Here is a 12,896-nt window from a genome sequence, read left to right as displayed (position 1 = left end):
TAAACTTTTAATTTAATTATATTTAAACCATTTTATGGATTCATTGATTATATTTTAATTAATAACTTAATTAAATTAATAATAATATCCATAAGGATGTATTTTAAACTTTTCAAAATACTAGGGTTTATTTTTAAATTTCGAAAATTAAGAAATTAATTTTAATTTAAAAGTAAACCAATCGTGAATTCAAGATAAGGATATCTAATTACTTAGATAATTATTCAGTTTTACTTAATTAAAACATTATTTAATGTAATTATCTTAATCAAATCATGAGATAAGCAGAAATCCAAATTTTGTGGATCTGACTGTCCAACACGTCGTGGGAAACAATTACCATGTCGTGGTAAACAATTACCACGTCGTGGTGGCGGAAAAGAATGACGATTATGTTTTCTTCTCCTTGCTCAAGTTTAACCATTGTATCAATTCAATAGAAAACTAAACCTATGCTCTAATACCACTTATGGGTATTATGTAATACATATAAATCCTATGTGTACATGCAACCCTAAAAATTGATCTATGTTTTCTCTAATTGAACATACAACTTAAACAACAAAATATAAACCCTAGAACACTAGTATATAATCAAAAATACATAATTAGGGTTATAAGAATCATTCCTTGATTGTTATATAGTAATAATAATGTAAATCCTTGTGTTGTTGAAGCCTTGAGAGCAAGCATCATAAATGTTACGCCTCTAATGGTTCACACCCAACACTAGCAAAGAAAGATGATTGAGAAGGAGGAGATAGGAGGAATTTTCGGCCTAACCCTTTAAGGAATAGCATGGCCGAAATTCTTAGGGTTGAGGTTGTATATATAGTGTAGTCAAGAAACCCTAGATAAGGCATAATCCAAGATTATCTTAAACCGGGTAATTATCCACTTTCTTGTTTATCCACAAGGGATCATTCTAGAAGCCCTTAGGCTTCAAGAAACCGTCCAACCCATATTGAGGGTTCTAGATTTCTCTTGCTCAACTATTAAATAATTCAACTTCAGTCCCTGCACTTTTAATTAATTCCTTTAATCCTAAAATTAATTCCATTTAATTTCTGATTAAATATTAATTAAATATTACTATTTCTAAGTAATATATTATTTTCATAATATATTAACAAATTATTTATTTCAATAATAAATCAAAACTCTCTCTCCAAATATTATCATGTCTAGTTACTAGTCTTAAGGGCAGCCCAAAAGGATTGTGCTACTATTAATTTAAGTGTTACCAATTATAGTTACGGACTTAAAAACCTAATCCAACACCATTTGGATTGTGAGATTGACTGAGATGGACATGGAAAATGGATTTAGGAGCATGTGCATTGCATTCCTCCGAATGTTGTGAACTTAATATGTTGATATGTTTTTCCCAAATCTATTATATTACTTTGTAAGGGTATTGAGATGTTTTGTTGATTTAAACTATTTCGGGAGTTTAACTTTGAGTATGGATGATAGCCATCATCCTTTACTCTCGAAGAGTTGACATCAGGTATTCTCACGATGCATTCTCACATCTTACACTATATTTTGACATGTTGCTCTAGTTAGAGATAAAGGAGGCTTGGATACTTAGAAGATGATATTGTTTGTAATATCATACTTTTACTTATGTTTTGAAATTGATTGTAATATGCTCGCTATATTTTAAACTAAAATTGATTTGGGACCAAAACGTTTATCCGTACATGTTTTAAAACTTAAACTTTGATTTTGGAATGAAAATTTGATTTTAAAACAATTTTAAAATCACTTTATGCGAGAGATGTTTCAGAAATTCACTTCAATATGCTAATAATCTTCGCTACTACATAAAATGTACTTGTTGACGCACTTCCTAATCCTAAGACAAAAGATATATATATATATATATATATATATATATATATATATATATATATATATATATATATATATATATATATATATATATATATATATATATATGTTGAAGCTTCAATTGTCTTGATCACTTGAGATGTGTGAATACCGATAAGACTTGATCCATGGATAATAATATGTTTCAAATAAAAAAGTTACTTGGTTAGCTCACAATATTATTTCGGGTTAGATTTTTTATCATCAAAGCAAAAATCGTGATGTTAAGTGAATTAAAGACTTACACCAACACAAAATCTTTATGTACGAAACTAATAATGTATATTGCACTTAACTAGTAACAAACTTTCCCATTTTTACCAAATTATGCAACACGCTAATTTTTTTACCAGTAATAGCAACCAACTTGCATTTGTTTTTACCGATATAGGCAACATGTAACATGAAACATATAATATGATATTGCATGTTTTGGTAAAATGGTAAAATGTTTTGTTGTTTGGTGCAATTTGCCCGTATTAATATCCAAACCTCACTTACCGCTAAGGACTCAAGGAGACAATTTGTTCAAGCCAACATTCTACAAAACTAAACCTTTATATATCTATAATAGTGGACGGGGTCAACGATCGGTTGGGAATGGGTTGAGGCGGTACCGACGGTACCATAAAGTTGTGAATCCTTGATTCGCGTTCTAGCGGGCTAGAGCCTTTAATCGCTTGCAGCGGGTTAGAGAAGCAGTATCTTTCTCTTCTCTTCTTACGTTGAATTGAAGGGTGGATCCTCTTGGAGGAAACCCCTAACTTGCTTGGAGGAGGAGAAAGCTGTTGCTATTGATTTTGGGAACTCAAAACATAGTAATCACGTAGTAATCATAAGTGTTTTTGTAATGCCCTAAACTTTTTTAGGGTTAATCAGTTAGAATAAAATAAAACTAATAATTTATCAAACTTCCCAAGATATAAGATTAGAATTAGATCATTACATTGCAAACTTTTTTTTTGTTTCAGTCTAAATATATTTTTAATTATTTGTCCTTATTTCATTATTTTATAGCATTTGAGTTTCAATTTGACTAAATCTTTGACAAATGATTATGTATGCTTAATTGATTGTGCTTGTACCAAAATAATTTGTATGTTTTTAAATTAGTTTTGTAGGTTTTTAATATTTTGTAAATTAATTTTGTAGATTTTTATTAGTTTATATTTATTTTAAAATTAAAAATTAAGTGGGTTTAAAATGATATGGATTCCATGTGTTGTAAGTTGGAATATATATATATATATATATATATATATATATATATATATATATATATATATATAAATAAAAAATAGAAAAATAAAAATAAAAAAAAAATTAAAAAAAAACCTTATATGTGAAGATGATGTGGTGGTAAGTTAAGTGGGTGGGTTTGGAGGGAATGACTCCTTCCATCCTAAGGAAAGTTGCACCACATAGCAACCAAGTTTGCTAGTTGCGTTTCTTAGCCGAATTAATCAAATATGTAACCTCAAATCTGTAAATAGGATTACTAAAACAAACTCGATCAATCACATAAATGAACAATTATAATTTATATATACGTGTACATAATGCTAATCCAATGATAGCTAGATCAAAAAAAAAAAAAAAGATAACCCATGAACACAACTTGTAACATGTGTATCACGAAGATAACAACTTTCAAAACTTTGATATTACCAATACCTTAGTAACCACTTGCAATTGTATACATAGAGTGTCCAACATAAACAACATCAAAAAAACACTTATCATACTACTACTATACACTACAACAAATACAATAATTAGCGGTTGTGTAGCAAAAAAAAAAAACTGGTGATAAAGCAATCGAACTATTGCTTCTAATATAATCACATGAAATTTCCCTGTACACTAAAAAGGGTAAAAATGGTAAATGTCATCCATGGGCCAAAAAACTTGTCATCCTTTCCCTTTCATCTAGAAAAATCTTTGCATTATGTTCCTTTGTTTCCCATTGGGTGTTGTCTGGATAAAGTAAATAATATTTAATAAAATATTTGAGAAAATGGAGGTACACCTGGCGAAATGTAAGGAAAAAATAAATGTGGGAAATTTGTAAAAAGATACGACTTAATGGGGAAAGCCTCATTTCCCTGACTTTATCTATTAGGGCTAAATGCAAGAAATATTAACTTACTTTCATTTATTTGTGTATTATTTTTATAGCAGTCTACTTTTAATTTCTTTCTATGAAGGTGTTCTTTGTACATTAAGTAAGAAAAAGAAACAGTGATATAAAGCTTACCGGATTAAGTCATGCCCCCCATTAATTAAGTCAGAAAGAAAAGATAGCTTGCTTGGTCCAGGGGCTAAATAGTCATTTCATGGAACCGAATGAAAGTGATATTACAGTATCCCATTCAAAACCCTTTGATAGTAATCGTATTGACGTGTTCTCCATGCATCTAAGCTGCTGCTAATTAGAGAAAGCACCAAGGACACACATTGCTGGAACAAAATATAACCAAAATAATATGTTACTTTTTTTTTTTTTTTAAAATAAAAACAAAAAGTAAATTAATATATAAATTACTTCTTCTGTTAAACTTAAATGAAAACGTTTCCTTAAGTTTTGTACAGTTCTCGGACCACCTTTGAAGCATGGGAAACCTGAGTCCTGGAGAAGAAAGTGAAAAAGAATGTAAGGGCATTTACGTCTTTTTGCAATTGTTGTCCCGGTCCAATGCACGCCAAACACAGTATTAAACAGTATAGCATCCTACTTTTACTTATTTCTATTTCAACATTCTACTTTCTTTTTCTTTTTCTTTTTCTTTTTCTTATTAAGGCTTGAAAATGTACCCATTATATTTATAGCATTCTACTTAAAATTTATTTTTAGGACATTATATATTGAAAATTTTACCCTGATTTTAGTAGTGAAAATTGCTTTGTATTTTAAATTACATTGCTATAAATGGATGGATTTCTCAAATAAATGGAAATATTTAAAAGAATAATAGTAGGATGCTATTATAATAAACAAATGAATGAAAATACATTGCTATTTATTGTATTTAACCCTAAAAATGATGAAGCTTCCATTACCTGCAACATCTCAACAAGTAGAATTATCTGTTCTGCATGTTTTCGGCATGTCAGAAACCCTTGGATGCATAAAACCTGATTTCAGATTGGATAAACACCGAAAACATGAAAATATTTTCTCAATTTATTTTATATATATATATTTTTTTAAAAAAAAAAACTGTACTTTGAAATAGTCGAAGAACTCGCTTGAAACTCCCTCAGCATCCGAATCCATAACCTAACACAAAATGACAAAAACCAATGTCACTACATAATCTTATAGGCTGTGTATTATGAGAAGGGTATTGACGTCTTTTTACAATAGTAGTTACTTACCTCAAGAAGTTCACGTGTTAACTTGAAAGGTGCACTTTCAAAATTTACACCCCCAGGTGAATTGGAGAGCATGAAGCCAAAGTCAATGTGTATAAGATGACCTTCTTCATCAAGCAAAAGGTTGCCATTGTGCCTATCTTTCACCTACATGTGTTGAAAATGCAAAACAATTTTTTTTTTCAACAAAAGAATCAGAATTTAAAAGGTAAAATCACAAAAATCATTTCCTACTCATTTACCAAGTTCACTCAATTATGTAAAGTGTAAACCACAACATTCTTAGATTGCAAAAGTGGAAAATAAAGCAGTGACAAAAACTGCTGTTAACTTTGATAACTATTTTCTTTTGTATATTAAATTTGAAAATAGCTATGGTGATTATTGAGTTGAAAAACAATGATTACTAGTAGTTTTTAGTTATATACCTGTAAAAGGTAGCAAACAAGGGAGTATCCAGCCATACTTTCCACAAAGTTCCTCTGCAACAAGAATTTAAATTCCATGATTATGTTTGGTGTGTGAATGAAATGAACCTCATATATAAAAGAAACATTAAAAAAATAATATCATTTACCTGTGAAAGCTTATAACTTGGAGAATTTTCTTGATATTTGGCGATAAAAAAATCACGTAAGCTTGTGATATCAGGATATCTACTTTTGATAGAATGAAGTGAGGCCTACAGAAAGCCAAAGAGTAAATTATTTAATAAAAACAATAACTTAAAACTTAAATAATAAATAATAAATAAGTTTAGTAACATTAATTACAGTATCTGGAATCGTTTCAATTAGAGCTGTGTAAGAAGAAGTGACTAGAACTTCATATGGTCTTAGCCAGAGAGGTAGTCCAGCTTCCTGGAATATATCTGACATAAACACTACATCTTATTAAATTATTAAAAAATATATTTAATAATTTTCCACATATACTATTTTTGTATGGAAAATTAGTCTCGTTCCACACTGTATACACCATATTACATTAGAAGCTTAGAGATTTAAAGTTGGTTTTTTGTAAAACAGATTATGCACAAAAATTGCGTGTAGATTTTTTTATAATTTGTTATAAAAAAAATTATAAGATTAACATACGTACATACCATAGAAGTGAGAAATAAGTTGCACAGCTAGATGTTCCTGTCTACAATCATCCCCACTTTTCACAATAACCTAAAAAATAACAAAACTGAAATAGATTAAGAAGAAAAGATTAAATCTTTTATCGATTTCATTCATGGATTCACAAAGGATTTGTTTAGGAATGGAATGAGTCATTACATTCTCATGTTTAATTGGTATGTAGGAATAGACTGAAACTCTATGTATATATGTTGTTATAATTATCTTAACCAACTTTTGTTTATAAAAAGAAATCTATGAACTCAATAAAAGCTCATTAAACCCAAACAAGCTATAATGAAAATAATGTTTTAAAAAATTAAAATTGTAATTTATTTAAAATTTTAAAAGTTGCCTACCGAGAACAAATCCCAACCAGGAAACTTTCCATATACTGAAGCCTGACGAATTCTGTCTTTCTTTGCCTCCCAAAGTTCACCAGATAATACATCCTGTTTTCAAATAAAAATCTATAAAGCATTTATATAAATTTCATGCCAAATTTTTTTTTTTTTTTGAAATGTAATCTCTCACCTTTGACTCTGCTTCTGATGACTCTTGACTAGACCTCTTTACACAAAGTCCAGGAGGTGCTCCTCCTCTTAATGCAGCAGCCTTTAAAAAAAATAAAAAAATAAAACGTTGGTATTAAAAACTAGTCAACCCTCCATTTTGCTTCCTTTCTTTTTTTTATATAAGTTTTTGGGTGCTCCACGTTTCCCCCAAAATCACTCTTAGTGTTCTTTAGTTTTTCATTTATCTTCATCTTTTGATTTTTTTTACTATGCTTAACTACACACCCAAATGGAATTAAATTGACAAATCAAGAAAAAAAATGTTATTATATAACAATAACTTCAATCAAATAAGATATGTAGCTAGATAAATTACAAGAAATATGTTTAATATCCATTTGACATATTATATATATATATATATATATATATATATATATATATATATATATATATATATATATAGAACTAAATTGAATAATTACCATGAAATCTCAAAATTAAACTCATAATGAAAATATCTTTAGCAAAAAATAATATGTAGAAAAGAAAAAAACTACCTTAACTTCCTCAAAAGCAACCATACTCGGGACCCGGCGGTGCTCCCGCCTACGTGGCGGTTCCTGAACCGCTATGTCATCCATGTGGACCCCAGGGTCCGCTTTCAACTCAACCCTCACCCATTCCACATCATCATCATCTTCATCTCTAGTTTGACCACATTCATGGTCAAACTTTGACTTGGATATTTGATTCTCCACTAAAAGACTCACATGAACAAACTTTGCATTTGAATCCCACAAGCTACTCATTGCTTCATCAATAGCTTGTGAAGTGGTTCTTGAAATCTTATTAAAACTAGAAAGATACATATCTTGTCTATTTGGTAAAGGGTAAGCCCACGGAGGGCGTTTTGGTAAATTTGCATCTCCATTAGCTAACGAGGTATTACCCTTGGAAAGTTTGTGGTCCTTTGTGTTGCTACTGAATACAAAAAGAATCATCAATAACAATGAAAGGGTTGAAGAGTGTGTGTGTGTGTGTGTGTTTACCTTGAGGTTTCACTTTTTAATACTTCAACACATATTAGATAAGGTGCCTTATCCCTAGAGTTAAGAAGAATGGCTTCATCTTCTGGTATATGAACCACACGATACATTCCCTTCCCCATGGGAAAGCACAAGCCTATCATACAACCAAATATTGTAAAAAATAAATAAATAAAAATGATAATTATTATTATTTTAATCGTACTAATCAATGGAGAACAAATTGCAAATGACTATAGTTTACAAAAGATCTTGAATTTTTTGCATTCATTTCTTTATACAATTCATTGAAGTTATTTCATGGTTTATATAAGTGTGTGCATGTATATAGATACATATCCATATCCATATCCATATCCATACATGCATGTTCACATAAATGATTGTTGTTTGTAAATGGAGAGAGAGAGAGAGAGAGAGAGAGAGAGAGAGAGAGACCTCCACTACTCTGAGCTGCAACAACATGCTCATTGATATCAGAGAGTGACTACAACAGACATAAAGCAAAGATTTAGTAGATAGGAAGCAATGTTTTGCATACATATAACAAGATTTTACCCAAGTTGAGAAGAAAATTAAAAGGAAAGATGAAGCACAACCTCACAGAGAGCACTTTTGCGTTCTTCAACTGGAAAAACATCTACCAAACAATATGATGTGTCACACAAGGATTGAACAAACTCAAGTGACTCATGATATGTTCCTTTACGAAATTGTGAAGGATTTGTATATGGCAATGGAGGTTTAGGATTGGATCTATCATGTTTTTGCTTTGGTGAACCAGGTTGCTTCTGCCAAAAGAAACATTATATATATCAAATGCATATTCAAGTGTATTAGTCAAGAAACCAATTGCTTCTAAGTAAGCTATGTCAAGTAATTACTAAAAAACAGAAAATAAATTTGCAAGAAGATAATGGAAGAACTTTGTAGATAGTATTAAAAGATTCAAAGGAGTAAAAAAACTCAAATTATGCATATACCTCCTTGTATTCCTCATCATCATTAGCAGCAATATCTTTCTGCTTGTCTTCAAATTTCTCTTTAATAAACTTATTGAAATACCCTTCTTTATCATCATCACCTTCTACAGACTCCAAATCGCCTTTGCTAAATATTCTTTTTAAAAAACTATCTGAGCTTGATGTCACCTCATTCTCATCTTTACTATCTTTTAAAAACCTACTGAAAAACCCATCTTTCTCCTTGTCTTCATCATCCCTTTCCATGGATGTCCCTACATCCTCTTCTTTAGAGTCTCTTAAAAGTCTTGTAAAAAAACCATCTTTTTCTGATTCCTCATTATCCTTATATACAGATTTCCTAAAACGCAATGCATCCCGGACTTTTTGACTAGGAATAAATTTCTTGAACATATTATTTTCATCTTGGGATGCTTTACTACTACTACCTTCATCCTGCAAATTGTTCCCTGAAGAAGGTGAGAATGAAAAAGACTTACGAAACTGGTGAGATGATGTTAATGACAGTAACCGTTGCTTTGAGGAATGCCATCTGTTTAGTACTTTATTCTTTCCCAGATTGATAGCTGAATCATTTTGAAGTCTAACCAAAGGTGCCCATTCACCCATCAAAGTGGCAGCAATCTGACATTTCTCTTGGATTCTACCAATTCCTTCATTATCATCAGAATCTTCAAGCTCAGCAATAAGGAACCAATGCACTTTCAGTGCTATCTTAAGTGATTTTGAGCATATATCGATGACAAATTTATCAAGTGAAGGGCTAGGCTTGTGAACAAGCATGTAACAAATCTGAAACAAGTAGCTTTCAAGGCCAGATAATGGAAGAGTGTACATACGGTTGCAGAGATAATCCCTAACCCCTGAGTGATCATGTTTGTAGAGATAACTAACAGCAATCCACTCAGAGAAGAAAGCGGAATCCAAAAATCGAATCAACCATCCGTTCTCCCCGCCATTATCAATTGATTGATTGTTCCGCGTGATCTCCCTCGGTGACTCGTCATCTCCCCGAGTTAATCCCAAAATCCTCACCACCATTATCGAATTAAACTACCATACTCCTAAACCTACATTGAAAAATGACATCCGATCCTAAACCCTCAAAAACATTGATTAATTTCACAAGAAAAAAAAACAGAATGAATTCAAAATTCTTGCAATGGCAGTTGTCTGCCAATCGTACTACCGATGCTGCAGAATTTTGCTCCTATGTTTCGATATCAGAGATTTTGAGATGGAATGGACGAATAAATAAAAGGAAAACGGAGAGAGATCTGATGAACAGTCTTACGAGAAGAGTTTGTTGTATGCAAATGAGTTATTATTCGTCTGCAATGTTGTAATGCAAGTCACCTTTCTTCTCCATCGTTGTTTCCGTTGCTCGGGCATTGAAAACGGCAAGAACACCATTTCCCCTGTTCGGAAGACAATTGTGTTTTTCAAATATGTAGCAACATATTTCCGCTAAACTTTTATCAAATAATTTCATATAAATTAGCGTAAATGACATGAATGGTCCTTATGGTTTATAAAAATATGTGATTTTTGTCTCATGCCTCTTTTTTGCGGTTTGGTCCCAATGATTGACCGGTCTATGTGAAATTACGAAAGTATCCATACTTAACTTATATTAGCAATTTTATATTGATTTTGATTAAAACACTTATTAAATATGGAACCCACCGCCGCCCCTACCCTCACGGCATCGCATTCGGCTTCTTTCCCTGCAAGTCCTCATCATCTTCATTAATTGTCTCATAATCACAACCTTTATGGATTCATGTTCTTAATTATGCACTAATGGTATAAATGGAATTAACATAAAGAGTCAACACATACAAAATGCACATGGACATCAAGAATTTGTGAAGTAATTTCATTCTCTTAGGATTTTGAAACTATCAATGAATTGGATTTTGGTGGTATTCTGACAACATTTAATGAACCAGCTTTTAGAGTCCTTTGGTGAATAATCGAATAATCGGTTGAACGATCGATTCCCCCTCACCTTCTAAGCCACCATGTGAATTTCGTCGGGAATTGATGGAATCCAAAACAATTAAAGAAATTGTGATGGAAAGAAAATTCTAGAATTTCATAACACCCAAAGATGGATCTATTTAGATAAAGAGTGTCAGCTAACAACAACCATATGTGTTTAGAGTTAATACCCTTTAAACATGGGAGATCACAATCAAGATACATTACACATATTATGTATCTATATATATTTCAATCCAAATAGTTAATAAACAATCAACGATAAAAGTTGCTCTGCTTTCTTTCTTCCTTCTTTGCTTATGTCGAACATAAGAGAGTGGGATGGAGAGGAGTTTCTAGGTGGATAGGTAAGGATTAGGGTTTTTGCTATTGTGTTGTTTATTTCCATTATAACCATAATTCCAGTTGTAGTAGAGAAAAGAAAAAGAAGAGAATAGAAAGTAGGAAGAGAAAATAAGAGAAAGAAAATGAAAAGAAATTTATCTTTTGTGTTCTCGAGTTAGAGAGAAGTGGAAGGAAAATTAAACATTTTGTTCTTTCTCTCCAAATCCTTCCAAATCGGAAGGAAACTTAGGAGGGAAAGTGATCATTACATTTCCTTCCACTTCATTCCTTTAATGAAACCGGAGAACATCAATTTTTTATTTACTTCTCACTTACACCAATTTCCTTTCTTTTCTCTTGTTAAGTTGAACTCGGAAAACATGATACTAATACATGTATTATTGGATGAGGCTTCTAAAGCTCATTTTAAATATGCCTAATAAGGTAAGGCCAACAATACTTAGCCTTTAAATAAATAAATAAACTCTTATTTAGGCATCTAATGACCATTGTATTTACTTTTTTTATATAATATATAATAATAAATAAAGTATTTATGTTTTCATATTTTTTTAGTTAATAAATAGAATTTATGTTATAGACATTTATTATTTTTTTCTTATATTTTTTGACTTTCAGAATGTGGTTTGACATGTAATCATCAATACATTAATTTGTTTATATTGGTCATTATTTTCAATAGTTTCTTATTTATATAAGAGAACAGCAAACAATTGTACAAATAGTGTTGATCTCCTAGCAACATGTCTTTGTCGTATGAGTATTCGTTCCACAAAGCTAGCATTAACTCGTAATATGGGTGAGTGTGTTGTCATCTTTTAAAATCCCTTTGTTATAACATCACTGAACATGTGGCATGGAATTTAATCATTCTTATTATTCAATAAAAGTTTTTTTATATATTGACCCAGATAAAAAAAAAAAGACTTCACTCTCGATAATCGGGGTACGGACATACAATAAATCCAATCTAATCCCATTGATGGGTCAAACTAACTGGTATCTCACTCCATCTAATCTTATTTCGATTATACATGTTCCTTATATTTTTCATTTCATACTTGATTATAACCTTTAGAAGTGTCATGCTTGAGAACAATGTTTGACTTTAAAGCAAAATCTTATGCTTACTCGGAACCTACACATATCGCATGCCAAAGGATACAAAAACTTAACACATTCTTTAAGATGTCAATTTCATAAAAAGGAGAATCTTAGGCTACCAGGCATCATATAATCAGGCAATTCTTGTCAGGTTTTATACATAGAAAACAATCATATGTGTGCATGCAACCCTAATTTGAGGATCTATATTTTCACTATTAGACATAGAAGATGTGACATCCCCACTTTTCTCGGCCAGAAAAGACCGATTTAATTTATGTTTTTTAAAATAAAATCAGAGAAATCTTTTTAAAAGATGTTGCGGAATTGGTCCCCAAACAAAATATGATAAAAGTTTATCAAAACTTTCTTTAAGAAATGTATAGTTTCATTTCATATCAAAACCTCGGGATGTCATGTTCCGATACAGATCAAAAGCATAAACAAGACATTATAAGCCTTTCAACAGTCATTTACAACTACTGGCCTATAATCCAAAAA

General features: G+C 31.0%; 1 protein-coding gene across 2 annotated transcripts; it reads right to left on the bottom strand.

Moving 5' to 3' along the window:
• Positions 1-3,531: 3,531 nt before the first annotated feature.
• LOC144997822 (phosphatidylinositol 4-kinase beta 1-like) lies at positions 3,532-10,374 on the bottom strand. 2 transcript variants are annotated; one of them, XM_078957687.1, is made up of 18 exons: positions 10,237-10,374; positions 8,943-10,012; positions 8,559-8,750; positions 8,398-8,446; positions 7,963-8,095; positions 7,471-7,894; positions 6,930-7,010; positions 6,755-6,847; positions 6,377-6,446; positions 6,045-6,142; positions 5,849-5,953; positions 5,700-5,753; positions 5,275-5,418; positions 5,123-5,176; positions 4,957-5,031; positions 4,442-4,525; positions 4,154-4,356; positions 3,532-3,873 (listed from the first exon to the last, which is right to left on the bottom strand). In XM_078957687.1, exons 2-17 carry the CDS (start codon positions 9,981-9,983, stop codon positions 4,255-4,257), a joined length of 2,799 nt encoding a protein of 932 aa, XP_078813813.1. In that variant the 5' UTR covers positions 9,984-10,012; positions 10,237-10,374; the 3' UTR covers positions 3,532-3,873; positions 4,154-4,254. The 2 variants fall into 2 exon arrangements, with proteins under 2 accessions (XP_078813813.1, XP_078813814.1); XM_078957688.1 differs by having other exon boundaries at positions 7,471-7,891; positions 8,943-10,374.
• Positions 10,375-12,896: the final 2,522 nt, after the last annotated feature.

The sequence above is a fragment of the Lactuca saligna genome, chromosome 5 (genome assembly GCF_052625555.1).
Source record: "Lactuca saligna cultivar CGN05327 chromosome 5, ASM5262555v1, whole genome shotgun sequence".
Lineage (NCBI taxonomy): Eukaryota > Viridiplantae > Streptophyta > Magnoliopsida > Asterales > Asteraceae > Lactuca > Lactuca saligna.
The sequence above is the reverse complement of the archived record's forward strand: the minus strand, read 5'-3'. Positions and strand labels throughout refer to the sequence as shown.

What these genes read in the sequence shown, in the direction of transcription:
- LOC144997822 (XM_078957687.1), bottom strand. Translation starts at nt 9,983, where the DNA reads ATGGTGGTGAGGATTTTGGGATTAACTCGGGGAGATGACGAGTCACCG. An exon ending in TGCAGCTCAGAGTAGTGGAG is followed by an intron (nt 8,096 to 8,397) that starts GTCTCTCTCTCT and finishes GTTGTATGATAG; the next exon opens with GCTTGTGCTTTCCCATGGGG. An exon ending in TTGAAACGATTCCAGATACT is followed by an intron (nt 5,954 to 6,044) that starts GTAATTAATGTT and finishes GGCTTTCTGTAG; the next exon opens with GCCTCACTTCATTCTATCAA.